Source organism: Sus scrofa, chromosome 10 (genome assembly GCF_000003025.6).
Source record: "Sus scrofa isolate TJ Tabasco breed Duroc chromosome 10, Sscrofa11.1, whole genome shotgun sequence".
Taxonomy (NCBI): domain Eukaryota; kingdom Metazoa; phylum Chordata; class Mammalia; order Artiodactyla; family Suidae; genus Sus; species Sus scrofa.
In genome coordinates, this window is record NC_010452.4 from 11,947,425 (window position 1) to 11,960,919 (window position 13,495).

Here is a 13,495-nt window from a genome sequence, read left to right on the forward strand (position 1 = left end):
GTTATATTGGTAGTTCTATATTTTGTTTGCTGAGGTACTTCCATAGTGTTTTCCATAGTGGCTGTACCACTTGACATTCCCACCAACAGTGTAGGAGTGTTCCCTTTTCTCCACACCCTCTCCAGTATTTGCTATTAGTTGACTTGTTAATGATGGCTGTTCTGACTGGTGTGTGGTGGTACCTCATTGTAGTTTTGATTTTCATTTCTCTAATAATTAATGATGTTAATTAAGCATTTTTTTATGTGCCTGTTGGCTATCTCTATATCTTCCTTGGAGAAATTCTATTCAGGTCTTCTGCCCATTTTTCAAATGGGTTGTTGTTGTTGTTGTTGCTGCTGGGTTGTATAAGTTGTTTGCATGTTTTAGAGATTAAACCCCTGTCAGTTGCATGATTTGAAACTATTTTCTCCCATTAAGTTGTCTTTTTTTTTTTTTTTTAAATGGTTTCCTTTGCTGTTCAAAAGCTCGTCAGTTTGATTAGGTCTCATTGGTTTATTTTTGCTATTATTTCTGTTGCCTCGGGAGACTGACCTAGAAAACATTTGTAAGGTTGATGTCAGAGAATGTGTTGCCTATGTTCTCTCCTAGGAGTTTGATAGTGTCTTGTTTTATGTTTAAATCTATAAGCCATTTTGAGTTTATTTTGTTCATGGTTTGGGGGTATGTTCCAGTTTCATTGATTTACATATAGTTGTCCAGTTTTCCCAGCACCACCTGCTGAAAAGTCTGCCTTTTTCCACTTTTATATTCTTGCCTCCTTTCTTGAAGATTAATTGGCCATAGGTGTCTGGGTTTATCTCTGGGCTCTCTATTCTGTTCCATTGGTCTGTATGTTTGTTTTGGTACCAGTACCACACTGTCTTGATTACTGTAGCTTTGTAATATTGCCTGAAGTCTGGGAGAGTTATGCCTTCTGCTTGTTTTTTTTTTTTTTCTTTTTTTTTCCTCAGAGATTTTTATTCTTTTTTTTTTTTGTCTTTTGTCTTTTTGTTGTTGTTGTTGTTGTTGCTATTTCTTGGGCCGCTCCCGCGGCATATGGAGGTTCCCAGGCTAGGGGTCGAATCGGAGCTGTAGCCACCGGCCTACGCCAGAGCCACAGCAACGCAGGATCCGAGCCGCGTCTGCAACCTACACCACAGCTCACGGCAACGCCGGATCGTTAACCCACTGAGCAAGGCCAGGGACCGAACCCACAACCTCATGGTTCCTATTCGGATTCGTTAACCACTGCGCCTCGACGGGAACTCCCGAGATTTTTATTCTATGCCTTATATATCAAATTGTCCCATGGTGGGGTTGGAGACAGTTGTCTCATGCTTATTTGAATTAGGTGCCAGGAATTCCAAAACTTTTCTAAGTGCTTCTCCGAAATACCAATGTTTTGTATCTCAAGTCTTATCTAAACCATACTAAAAAGAGTCACTAAGTGATTTAAAACTTTTATGTATGTGTAGCTCCCGTTGTGCCTCAGTGGGTTACAAACCCAACTAGAGTCCAGGAGAATGTGGATTTGATCCCAGTGGGTTAAAGCATTCCCATGAGCTGTGATGTAGGTCACAGATGCGGCTCAGATCACCGCTCCCCCCCCACCCTCCATGTTGCTGTGGCTGTGGTGTAGGTCTGCATATGCAGCTCTGATTTGACCCTTTGCCTTGGAACTTCGATAAACGCAGGTGCGACTCTAAAAAAAAGTAAAAAAAACCTTTTATGTATTTGAACTCCAAAATTGACTCTCATTTTTCCTGGGAGCTCCTGACGTGGGGAGACCTGCCCGAGGGCTTCACTTCTTTGCCCTCTATTGTCATTCATTTCTGTATAAATCCATGATTTGGAAGTGTCAGTAAGAATGGGCTTTGGAGGACTGATGATCTTTGGAAAAGAGTCTCCAAGAGAACCAATCACATTTGTGCAAGGTCCATCGTTTAAGCATCATATTCTTCTAAAAGGGTTATTGTTTTCTTTCAAGCAATGTTCCCGCTGGTAGGGTTTCAGCCTAGCTTCAGTGCCCAAAGCCGTCCTGACTTAAGTGTTTTTAAGGGAGAACATCTATAAACTTAGTTTTCTTCACATTTTTTTGTGTGTGTCTTTTTGCCATTTCTTGGGCTGCTCCTGTGGCATATGGATGTTCCCAGGCTAGGGATCGAATCGGAGCTGTAGCCACTGGCCTACGCCAGAGCCACAGCAACACAGGATCCGAGCTGCATCTGTGACCTACACCACAGCTCACGGCAGCGCTGGATCCTTAACCCACTGAGCGAGGCCAGGGATCAAACCCACAACCTCATGGTTCCTAGTCGGATTCGTTAACCACTGAGCCACGATGGGAACTCCTAGTTTTCTTCACATTTTATGTACTGTTTTTTTAAAGCCATATGGGCATATAAGTGAATATTCACCATGTTCAGATTATGGACTATATATATATATATATATATCTTCTGTCCTATGGCAGTTTATAGTTAACAAATTCCACTCTTGATTTTGCAACAATGTTGGTAAAACTTTCAGAATTTAAGTTTACTCACATTAATGAATAGGCATTAAAGAATAACTAGGTTTTTGTTTTTTTTTAAAATACAACCAGATTCTGCAATCCCTTGGGGGCTGCAAAAGCAAACAGGTCATGCCTATCTCTTGGTTGGGTGACCTTTCATGTCTCTGATCCTGCCCTTAAAGGGAGTCAGGTGTCTTACCTGAGGCCCAGGGATGAATTTCAGAGGGTGTTCCGTGCATGTCTTAAAACCCAGTACAAATGTTTCCTACGTGAGGGTGTGTATGGGTTTTCGCCTAACTTTTACCCAAAGAATTTTTGTGGTACAGTGGATAGTGGGCTCTAGAGTCAGACCACCTGGATCTGGATCTGAACCCACCACCTGGCTGGGTGACTCTGAACAGGTCACCTAACCTTCCTCTGTTTCGATGGTCTCAAAAACGCAGAAATAATCTGATAGGCTTGCTGTGCGGATTCGCTGTGAGGGTTTGATGGGCACGTGAAGCCCATGATACTGTGGCAGGTACTCAGTAAGCACTCGCAAAATGTGAGTAATTACTGCCGTGTTCACAAAGGAAGCTGTAACCACCAGCAGTAAGAGCCACAGTCTTAAGGCATTTTTAGAACTGCTTTAAAGCAGAGACTCAGTTCCTGAAGTGAGAAGTCACACTCAAACCTAATTCGAATAGGACATCCACGGGCAAAACGTAAAGATGTATCTTCCCAATTAGAAAGACCATAAATAGCTCTGAAAATGTGGGAGGCCAATTTGGGTTATTTCCCGTGGCAGCAAAAGGATCTACCTGATCCTGGGTGAGCTCCCAGATGGATCACTTTACGTCTGATCTTAGCTGGTGCACCATCCAAGGCTTGTCTTGAAACCCTGAGATAAACCCCCAGGGTGAGTGCTTGCCCTGCAACTACATTTGCTCGTGCTTTCTCCGCATTTTCATTTTCAGTGAGCACGGAAGTCAAAAGTTACAAAAGCGACGAGATTATGCATCTTTTAATGAAAGATAAAACAACAATATAAACATACACCAATTTACAGAGAAGGGATCAACTTTAATACATTTGGAGTAAAAGGTGTCTCTTATTTAAATATGGTATAAAAATAAATGCAAGAAACATTAACCAAGAATGTACAGACAACAGATGAAGACATGAGCTTGTTTCTGACTGTGAAATATTGGTTAAATGAAACTTTTGGTGCTAATTCATCATCTCATAAATGTGAAGCCACGTGTATACTTATTGAGATATGCTTTTTCCTTTTACAAATTCTTCCAGTTTGTGACTGACAGAATTTTTAGTGAACGGTGTGCCTAGCAGAAGCTTTAAGAGAGAGAGACAGGAGAAAGAAAAAAAAAAAAAAAAAAAGGTTTACTTCACTTGAATTGTAAAAAGGAAAAGACACAGATGCAGCTTAGTACGAGGAGGAAGTTAGCAGACGTTTCGAAATGGAGGCATCAGGATGGTAGAGTCTCTTGGAGATGGCAATGCCTTAAGGTACACAAAGAAAGAACAATTCAGGTCCTTTGCTCATGCAACTTCTTGGTCTAATGTCCTGTTCCGGGGAACGACAAAGAACTACAAAGTATACGCAAGGACTCCAGTTCACTTTCATGCTACAAGACGATCCTTTTAATAAGACTGAACGAGGCTTGTTAACCTCTTTGACGTGAGAGATTTCCCCTGAGAAAAAATATAAACAAGGAAAAACAAGAAAACAATATGATCACTGAAAACCTGCTTATGAGCAGCATCTGTTTATTGCACTGAATTTGTGCGAGGGTCCAGGTGGAACCCTTTAGGTACCTCTTAGTTCAAATTTCCTGCCCGAGTCCCGTTCCCCCCCCCCCCCCCCCCCGCCACCAACACATCAGACAAAATGACCCTCCCCCTTTTCATCCCCTCTCCCTCCCACCCAGCTCCTTCCCACCGCAAACAGACTGATGGGTTCACAGCACAAATCAGCAAATCATAAAACATGTCCAAAATGTTCCAATGAGGCTTAGCAATGATGCAACACCTAGGTTTACAGCTGGTTATAAACATGTTACAACAAATCTTAGGGGCTGCTGTGAAAGAGAGCAGTGTGAAGGCATTCTTGCTCAACTGCTGGAAGTGGTGTTGTATTTATAAATATCTAGATATGCAGAAGGTATGTTTCAATGAAATAAATGATTTCTGAGGGTGAGATTGCCGGAAACTTAATTTTGAGTTTCTCCTCTGTCCTATATGGTAATGGAAAAAAAATGGTGCCAATTATACATGTAAAATAAAAGTCTGTTTGCTGCCTCCTTCGAACTGTAGACATCTTCCTTTCCCACCTAATTTCCTCTAAGCTAACCCTAGAAAAATCCCATATATTCCAATTCTACATATTGCATTAATACTTAGATACGTAGTCAGTTTTTTGGGAAATCTTGATAGCCAAAACGGTCCCTATAAGTTAAAAGTACTCTAGGAGGTAAGAAATAGCAGACTAGCTATTGGTTATTTCTGCTTTATTGTATATGTTCTAGTATAAAAATAGACGGTTTTATTTATGACTTGTTGGATGGAATTTGTACTTCTCAGAGGATAAAATAGGAGAAAATGAGAAGGTTTTTGAGAAATATAATATGTTAGTAATCAATTAGTCATAGCAATAGTCTTGGTTTACTACCTAATGTGGCTCAGAGTCTGCTAAGTGGGCGCGGTTTTGGGAGAGAAACCATCACTCGTGGGCATATTTTGGGAAAAGAACAGCATAGTTAAGAAATGATTAATAATTTCAAAATCAAGCTTTCTTTACATGCTGTACAGTAACTGATACCTTTTTTTTTGTATGCTTGAATGGCAGTAATAAAAACCATGTACTGTTTTAATTAATTAATTAATTAATTAATTCTGTCTTTTCAGGGCCGCACCTGCAGCATATGTAGGTTCCCAGGCTAGGGGTCTAATTGGAGTTGTAGCCACGGGCCTAGGCCAGAGCCACAGCAACGCCAGATCTGAGCAGCGTCTGCAACCTGCACCACAGCTCACCACAATGCTGGATCCTTAACCCACTGAGCAAGGCCAGGGATCGAACCCACAACCTCAGATACTAGTCAGATTTGTTTCGCTGCGCCATGACGGGAATTCCCCTGTTTTATTTTCATTGGGGAAAAAGGTTCAAAACTTTGCTTTCGACAACCGATAAGAGATCCAAAGTTTAGCAAAGGGCTTTCCTAGTTAGCTACGCTCTACTCACTTACAGGAAAAATCCTGAAAGAAAATGTGGGTTTTTAACAGGACCCCCTAATTTACATTGGCCTTATAAACAAAAAATGCTTTGTTTCCTCTTGCCACCACGTCTGTGTTTGTTTCCTCATTCATCAAGTGGGGATAATAGTAGTACCTCTTTTAAAAGCTTTTTGTGAATAATAATACAAGCACATGGTTTACAAGTATTCTTAGAATATTTTATGTGCTCAGTTTATGTTAGTGCTTACCTTATCGTATTATTCCTATTATTATTATTACTGTTATAATTCTTCCTCGTTGGGACACTGACACTCAAAGTCACTATTCTGACACTGATGAGGGCAGATTTCTCATGAACTGGAAGCTGCAACTGCACTGCTTTCATACTGCAAACCCGAGGAATAGGTTACTTAAATAATGTTGGACTAAAAAAAAAAAAAACTACCTTTCCATCTTGAAGACTATATCACGTCATATATTCACTAGTTTCTCTCGCGCTATTAACATAAACGTATACACGTGTGACTACACAGGCATTCTGAGTCTGAGCAACATATTTTTAAAAAAGTGATTACTGTTCCTAACGCCATTTGTGGGATGGAGAGCATCCCATCAGCTCAATTTACACAGTTGAGCAGAAAGGGAGATGTGCTAATATAAGATTTTTTTTTCTTTAAACTCTAGGTTAATGCAATTGGGTTCAAACCATTAGGAAGATGATCACACAGCTATACGGAAAGAGGAAGCCATTTGCACCTCAGAATCATTCTCCTTTTGGATGGAAATTACTGTCATTTTTGTACATGGAACAAAGAGTAGCATGATTCTCCTTCTGCCTTTTTTTTTTTTTTTTTTTTTCTTTCAACTCTATTTGAAGCTATTAGCATTTGGCCTGGTACGGGCTTCATTAAAAAGGGGACGAAGTGTTTAGCTGTTGTCACAAGAGATAATTAAAGAACACTCATTCATGAAAGCCCATGGGGAAATACAGGTAAACCTGGGGTTTGTGATAAGAGGAAAACAGATGAACAGAGATGGAAGAATACATATTACACGTCGGAACACAGCCACAATGAAACTCTTGTGTGATATGGACTCACCAAATATGCAGTAAGGCTATTTGTTTTGTGTATTGAGACAATTAAAAGGCAAATTTGGGGACAAATCATAGTAAAAACACCTTAAGTGTCCCACTCAGGGGTCAAGATAAATAGCCTGGACACCCAGTGAGTCATCCAGATATGAAAATCCGGATCCCTTGGCTCTGTCTAGAAACTTTGTGCAGTCTCGCCTTGTTCACGTACTGGAAGGAAAAATATATGGTGCTTTTCTGCTGCACAAGGAACTATCAAATGCTCACTGCACTGGAAAATCTTAAAAAGAACACTGATCTTTTCTTGCAGGAGGAAAGAATATATTTGCACATCAGATGTTTTGTAACCATCCTTTTCGGTATGGGTCCTCGGAGCCTGCCTGAAAGCATCTTAAAGATAATCCCGTTAATCAAAATTTTTCTAGGTTGAAGAATATGGGAAAATTTCAGTTTTTATCAAATGACTTAGAGTTGAATTCTGTACAAACAATACTTATTCTTAACCAAACTACTACATTTGTGTTATATGCCTTACAGCGTTTCTTATTGAATTCTAAAGGAAATGGGTTACAATGGAAACAGAAATCCATAGAGAAAGACAAAGACAGAAACTCAGAACAAAACAAAACAAAAACTCAAGAGCCTATGAGATCTTGTAATATACAGTTAATGGACCATATGCTAGAAAAAGCACATAATCAATTTCACGAGAAAACTGACTTTAGCTGGCAACTAGGTAAAGACAGCACATGTAGCTAATCTACAATCTAGCTACCACTTAAACAAAGAAAGATGTCTAGTATCTCACAATAAACTCTCATCTCCACCATCATTTCCCTTCTATCTTTGATGCTGCATAGAGATTTTGTTATAATTAGGAAAATACTACTCCCCCCCCCAAACAAAACAACCTATGTTCTCATTCTTAGCTTTCTCAAGTTAACATCAGAAGGTATGCACTTAACCTGATTTTTAAAACCCCTCTTGCCCTTAAAGTAGTAACAGAAAGTTGACAAAGAGCCGTGAATCAGGAGAAATGGACACAAAAGCCAGGCTCTGAGCTCTAGTCAGAGATCCTGCTGCATGAGGGAGATAGAGTTTAATTCCCACCTTCCTCTTCTACAGACACTAATCCACAAAGGAAGTAGAAAGAAACTGTATTTACTTGGCTGACAAACTACTTGTTTTATTACTGTTGTAAAAAACCTACAACAGTCTTTCCCAGTCTGCAGGACATTGAACAGACCAAGGATAAATTAAGGGATGGATTTTTAGAATATAGCCAAGAAAAGAGCTGAAAGAGAAGGGTAGGAAATTAACAGCATCTTTCAGATTAAAAAAAAAAATTAGCATCTTAAAGCTTGCATTCCTTTATAATTCCTAACGGTTGTTTTCTATCACTGCCTCCTAGTCATTCCCATATAAGTGGCTACAGACTTAGAAGGACGTTCTAGAACACCTCATGGGTTCCAGAGGCGGTGAGAGGCAGGGGACAAGAGAGGGCAAATCATGTCATTGACCTTCTGCTCGTGCGTGTGGCCAATTGTCTGACCGGATACCCAGTCCCACAGCTATGTGATGAAAAGAGCTGACTGCAGATGCTGTTGGGCCAGAGGTAGGGTATGCATGCTTATGACAGCTGGAACTAAAGGATGATATTTATTTGTTCTTATACCGTCATGATGCAAATGCCTTTGTTTCACTTAAAAAAAATAAAAATGCATTTGCCTGGATTTCAAAATCCTTTATAACCTGGCTTCTCTGGCCTTTCAAACTACCTCCTATCACTCCTCAAAATGGTTCTTTGGCTGCTCTGCACCTGCTGTCCCTCAGCTTGGGTCCTACTCATGCTTCAAAGATAAACTTCTTATTCATGTCTTTGCTGAAGTCTTTTAATCGTCCCCTAAATTCTTCTGCAGTTCCCCTCTCTGGACTGTTTGTCAGTGCATGTTCAGGCTGTTTTGTTTTGTTTTGTTTTCTTAGGGCTGCACCACAGAGGCACATGGAAGTTCCCGGGCTAGGGGTCTAATGGCAGCTGCAGCTACCAGTCTACACCACAGCCATGGCAACACTGGATCCGAGCTGAGTCTGCAACCTACACTGCAGCTTTTGGCAACGCTGGATCCCTAACACACTGAGCGGGGCCAGGGATCAAACCCACATCCTCATGGATACTAGTCAGGTTCACTTCTGTTGAGCCACAATGGGGACCCCTACATGCTGTTTTGTACATTTCTGTAAGTTACCTGGCTTGGTGAGGCAACTGACAGCTGCCAATATTACAGATGTTCCCAAATATGTACTTGCTTCTTTGCATGAGTTGGTTTTCTTGGCTGGAAATCACATTTTCAGAATAATCTTCTAGAAACTTCTCGGGTAATGAAATTCAAATATTTGGGGATAAGTAAATTTTAACATGGGGGAGGAGAGGCACAGTAAGGATGAGAAATGGGAACACTTGGTCAGACCCTAAATATTAACCAGTTAACTGACAGAATTTGGGTCTTTTCAACTCATTTTGCCTTCATTGTTCCTATCAAGAAAACTAAGCAGGAATGTGTGAGGAAGGAACTGGGAGTTCCCGTCGTGGTGCCTCAGATGAATCTGACTAGGATCCATGAGGATGCAGGTTCGATCCCTGGCCTTGCTCAGTGGGTCAAGGATCCGGCGTTGCCGTGAACTTGTGGTGCAGGTCACAGACCTGGCTTGGATCCCATGTTGCCGTGGCTGTGGTGTAGGCTGGCAGCTACAGCTCCAATTTGACCCCTAGGCCTGGGAACCTCCATATGCTGCAGTGTGGCCCTAAATTTTAAAGAAAAAAAAAAAAAGGGAGAGAAGATTTTCAAAGCTTTTGAAACATTCTTTAAAGTTTCATATGTGAAAAATGATTCCTATGAACAATGCATAAAATCACTAATTTTCTTATTCCCTAACACCTGATACTGTCATTTTAAAAACTAACCTGTTTGGAGGAAAGAGTTATTTTGTTGCATTTTGGTTATTAATATACATTTTTCTCTTTATTTTCTTATATATTTATTGACCTTCGTATTTCCTCTGTTAAAACTGTTCAAGTTCTTTGCTCATTTTTCTAACAGTGTATACACTTTTTTTTTTGCAAAGAACTCTGCATATAAACCATATTAGATCTCTGTATATAGTCATTTGCTCATTTTTACAAAAGAGTTTACCAGACCCAAGGGTAGGACTTTGCTTTAAACAAAGGTTCTTGGACTAAGCAAGGCATGCTGCAGTTTTTCATGGTATCTCTGTGGATAAGGCAAAAAAAAAAAAAAAAAAAAGGGAGGTTTCTAACTAAATAAACAACTATCTTCAAGGTGTGCTAATTTGTGGAGTCATGGAACACTTGTCTTCTTCTCTGTTCCTTATGGTATTTTAATCAGTAACTGGCACATGCACATTGAGGTCTATGGAATGACTGGCCAACGAGGACCTGCTGTGCAGCACAGGGAACTCCACCCAGCGTCCTGGGATCATCTATGTGGGAAAAGAATCTGAGGGCAATGGGTGTGTGTATAGGTATGACTGGGTCCCTTTGTTGTACAGCAGAAATTATCACAGTCTTGTCAATTCACTACACTTCAATAAAACTTAAAAAAAAAATCAGGAGTTTCTGTTGTGGCTCAGTGGTAACAAACCTGACTAGAATCCATGAGGATGTGGGTTCGATCTCTGGCCTTGCTCAGTGGGCTAAGGATCCAGCTTTGTTGTGAGCTGTGGTATAGGTCACAGACGTGGCTAGCATCCTGAGCTGCTGTGGCTGTGGGGTAGGCCGGCAGCTGTAGCTCTGATTTGACCCGTAGCCTGGGAACCTCCAAATGCCGCGGGTGCAGCCCTAAAAAGCAAGCAAGCAAGCAAGCAAACAAATAAAACCTGTCATGGGCTATACGTAAATACACTGGTACTAAGAGTCTTAGTCTTCCTCCTTGCCGTCCTCTGTTTCACTGTCTAGGTTCTTGGCATTATCCTCAAATGTGAATGACGAATAGCTCCTCATCCTATCCTGTCCTCTTATCTCTCGGTTCTCCTACCTTGCCCCCCACCCTCATCTGCAGAGATAAAACGGCCTGTGGTTTGGATCCAGAATATGAGCTATTAATTACCGGCTTCCATACCAGGTTCCTTTAATTGGAAAGCCATGCCTGGAACACAAAACGTTGGTCAGTCCTCAGACCCTCTTCTGGTTCTACTTTTGTTCTTTCTCTCCTTCAGGGCTGCTCACCCCAACTATTTAATAGGCAGTTCTCTTGCTTAGGCTTCATTCTTCCCCCTGCCCACTCTGTCTACTTGGAAGAAACTCATTGTGATTTACATGAAGTAAGCGAGTGGGAGGCTAGTAGGAAACCAGTTCTGCTCATTGAACAGTTAACTTTCATGAGAAGAATCAAACAACTCAGGTGAACATGTTACTATTATTTCTTATTAACTATTATTGTTATCTATATTTCTAATGACTAACTCTTATTTTCCATTGTTTCTTATTATCTATGTATTCTTAGACAGGGAGCAAGGTGCCTGACCCAGAGTAGGTGCTCAGTAAGTGCATTAAAACATGCCTGGACTCAAGGGTCCTGCTGGGTTACAAACTTGGTAATAGAGCCCACAGAAGGGTCTCCAGCTATGCAGGAAGCTGGGGCCTCATGAGCTCTGGCTGCAGCCCAAGGCCTTGGGTACCTCACAACAGTGCTTGGGGAAATGCTACGGTGACACATCTGCCCCTGGGCTAAGTCAAGGGGGCACTTTCCCACCGAGTCTCCTCCCCAGCAGCCTCAGAACATTCCTTAGGAGCCTCCAGGGTAGCACTGGGTGCTCTTTGGCCAAAAACCACTACGCAACTTTCAGCTTATAGTACTTGAGTGGCAATGTAAAAACTAATGATGCTATTAGGAGAAAATAAAGATATATTGGCCAAACTAAACAGGCTACATACTTTTGACAGATTTCACACCCATCACCTTATAGTCATGCTGCAGGGAACCTAAAAGTGCTTTCTCAGGTAAGTTATCACCACAAATCTGTTTCAACGAAACAAGAAGCCATGTATGCCAACAACAAAATGATAAATGAGTTTGGGATCATCTATAAAACAAAGAGGAGAAAATAGTTCATTCTTTCCGTGTAATATCTACGGTAGGGAGACCTAATGCCCAGTTTACAAATTCTACTCCCTCAGGGTGCTCTAGGAGTTTGCTAACATGGTTTTCTTATACTAACACACCTGTAACCTCAAGCAATAACAAACATCCACAGCACTCTGCCTGAAAAGAAAATGCACGAAGTTCTCCTGCAGGTGAAGCCACGGGGGCCACACACATAAAGGCAAAATCTTCCCTCTCCCAGTGTCTAACCTGCTCACGTAACACAACGGCTGCTGACGTGAAGCACACATTCTGCCTCACTGCGAGGGATGCTTAGGGAAACCACGGATCCCATCACCTCCAAGGGCGGTCTTAAGTGTACCTCGTTAGGAAAAATACAATCCAGAAAAGGCCCTTTCGACTTTGTCATGGTAGAAACTGATATTAAGGGATTCATGTCTTACTTTGGCAGTAAGAACAGGTTGTCTTTCTAACCACAAAAGTGTGGCACGTACTTTGTGTAGGGGGAGCAACATTTGCCACCCCCAAATGTCTTTTTGGCGTGCGGAGTCTTTCAAGCTGAAAATAATCAAGGCCCAAAATACTCAGGAAGCAGTTTCGACCTTCCCCCAGGCAGGCAGCTCCCACTGCGGAGAACTCTACCGTGAACCAGGCGTGTACACGGGGAAGAACCTAGGACAGTGTTGGAATTCCTCGTTGGGTTCCACTGTCACTCCTGGCCCACAAAACATTTGCTTTTTTATCTCCATGTCCGTTGTTTTCTCCCTTTTGAGCCCCCGCCAAGCACGACTCCCCAGAGCCTCTTTTGCCTTTAGCTGAAGAGCGTATTTAAGATGAAGGTTTCAGCCGTTTTGATGCACTACTGTTTTCCTATACGTAGTATTCAACTTATTATTATTATTATTTTGCTTTTTAGGGCTGCACCCATGGCATATGGAGGTTCCGAGGCTAGAGGGTGAATCAGAGCTTCAGCTGCCGGCCCACACCACCGCCACAGCAATGCAGGATCCGAGCTGCGTCTGCGACCTACACCACAGCTCACGTGAGCACGGGATGCTCAACCCATTGAGGGAGGCCAGGGATCGAACCCACAAGCTCATGGATCCAAGGCAGGCTCAATAACTAGCGAGCCGCGAAGGGAACTCCCAAACTTTTGTTTGGTTTTTCTCCTATTAATCTCTTATGTCATTTAATTCTTAGCCCAGCCAGAAGAACCGAGAAGGGCAGGCAAATTTCTTCGTCTCCAACAGCTGTCACAGAGTCAAAACTTAATATATGTTGGGAGTTCCCGTCGTGGCGCAGTGGTTAACGAATCCGACTAGGAACCATGAGGTTGCGGGTTCGGTCCCTGCCCTTGCTCAGTGGGTGAACGATCCGGCGTTGCCGTGAGCTGTGGTGTAGGTTGCAGACGCGGCTCGGATCCCGAGTTGCTGTGGCTCTGGCGTAGGCCGGTGGCTACAGCTCCGATTCAACTCCTAGCCTGGGAACCTCCATATGCCGCGGGAGCGGCCCAAGAAATAGCAACAATGACAACAACAACAACAAAGACAAAAA

General features: G+C 42.0%; 1 protein-coding gene across 6 annotated transcripts in view; it reads right to left on the reverse strand.

Annotated features, from left to right (window-relative positions):
- Positions 3,473-13,495, reverse strand: part of RGS7 (regulator of G protein signaling 7) — a 371,486-nt gene continuing 361,463 nt past the window's right edge. For all 6 annotated transcript variants that reach the window (XM_021064377.1, XM_021064375.1, XM_021064373.1 and 3 more), the window contains one exon: positions 3,473-4,189. Coding sequence is in view for 4 of the 6 variants with exons in the window: in XM_021064375.1 (XP_020920034.1) it covers positions 4,139-4,189 (51 nt within the window). In the remaining 2 variants the exon portion in view is untranslated. The remainder of the gene's footprint in view (positions 4,190-13,495) is intronic.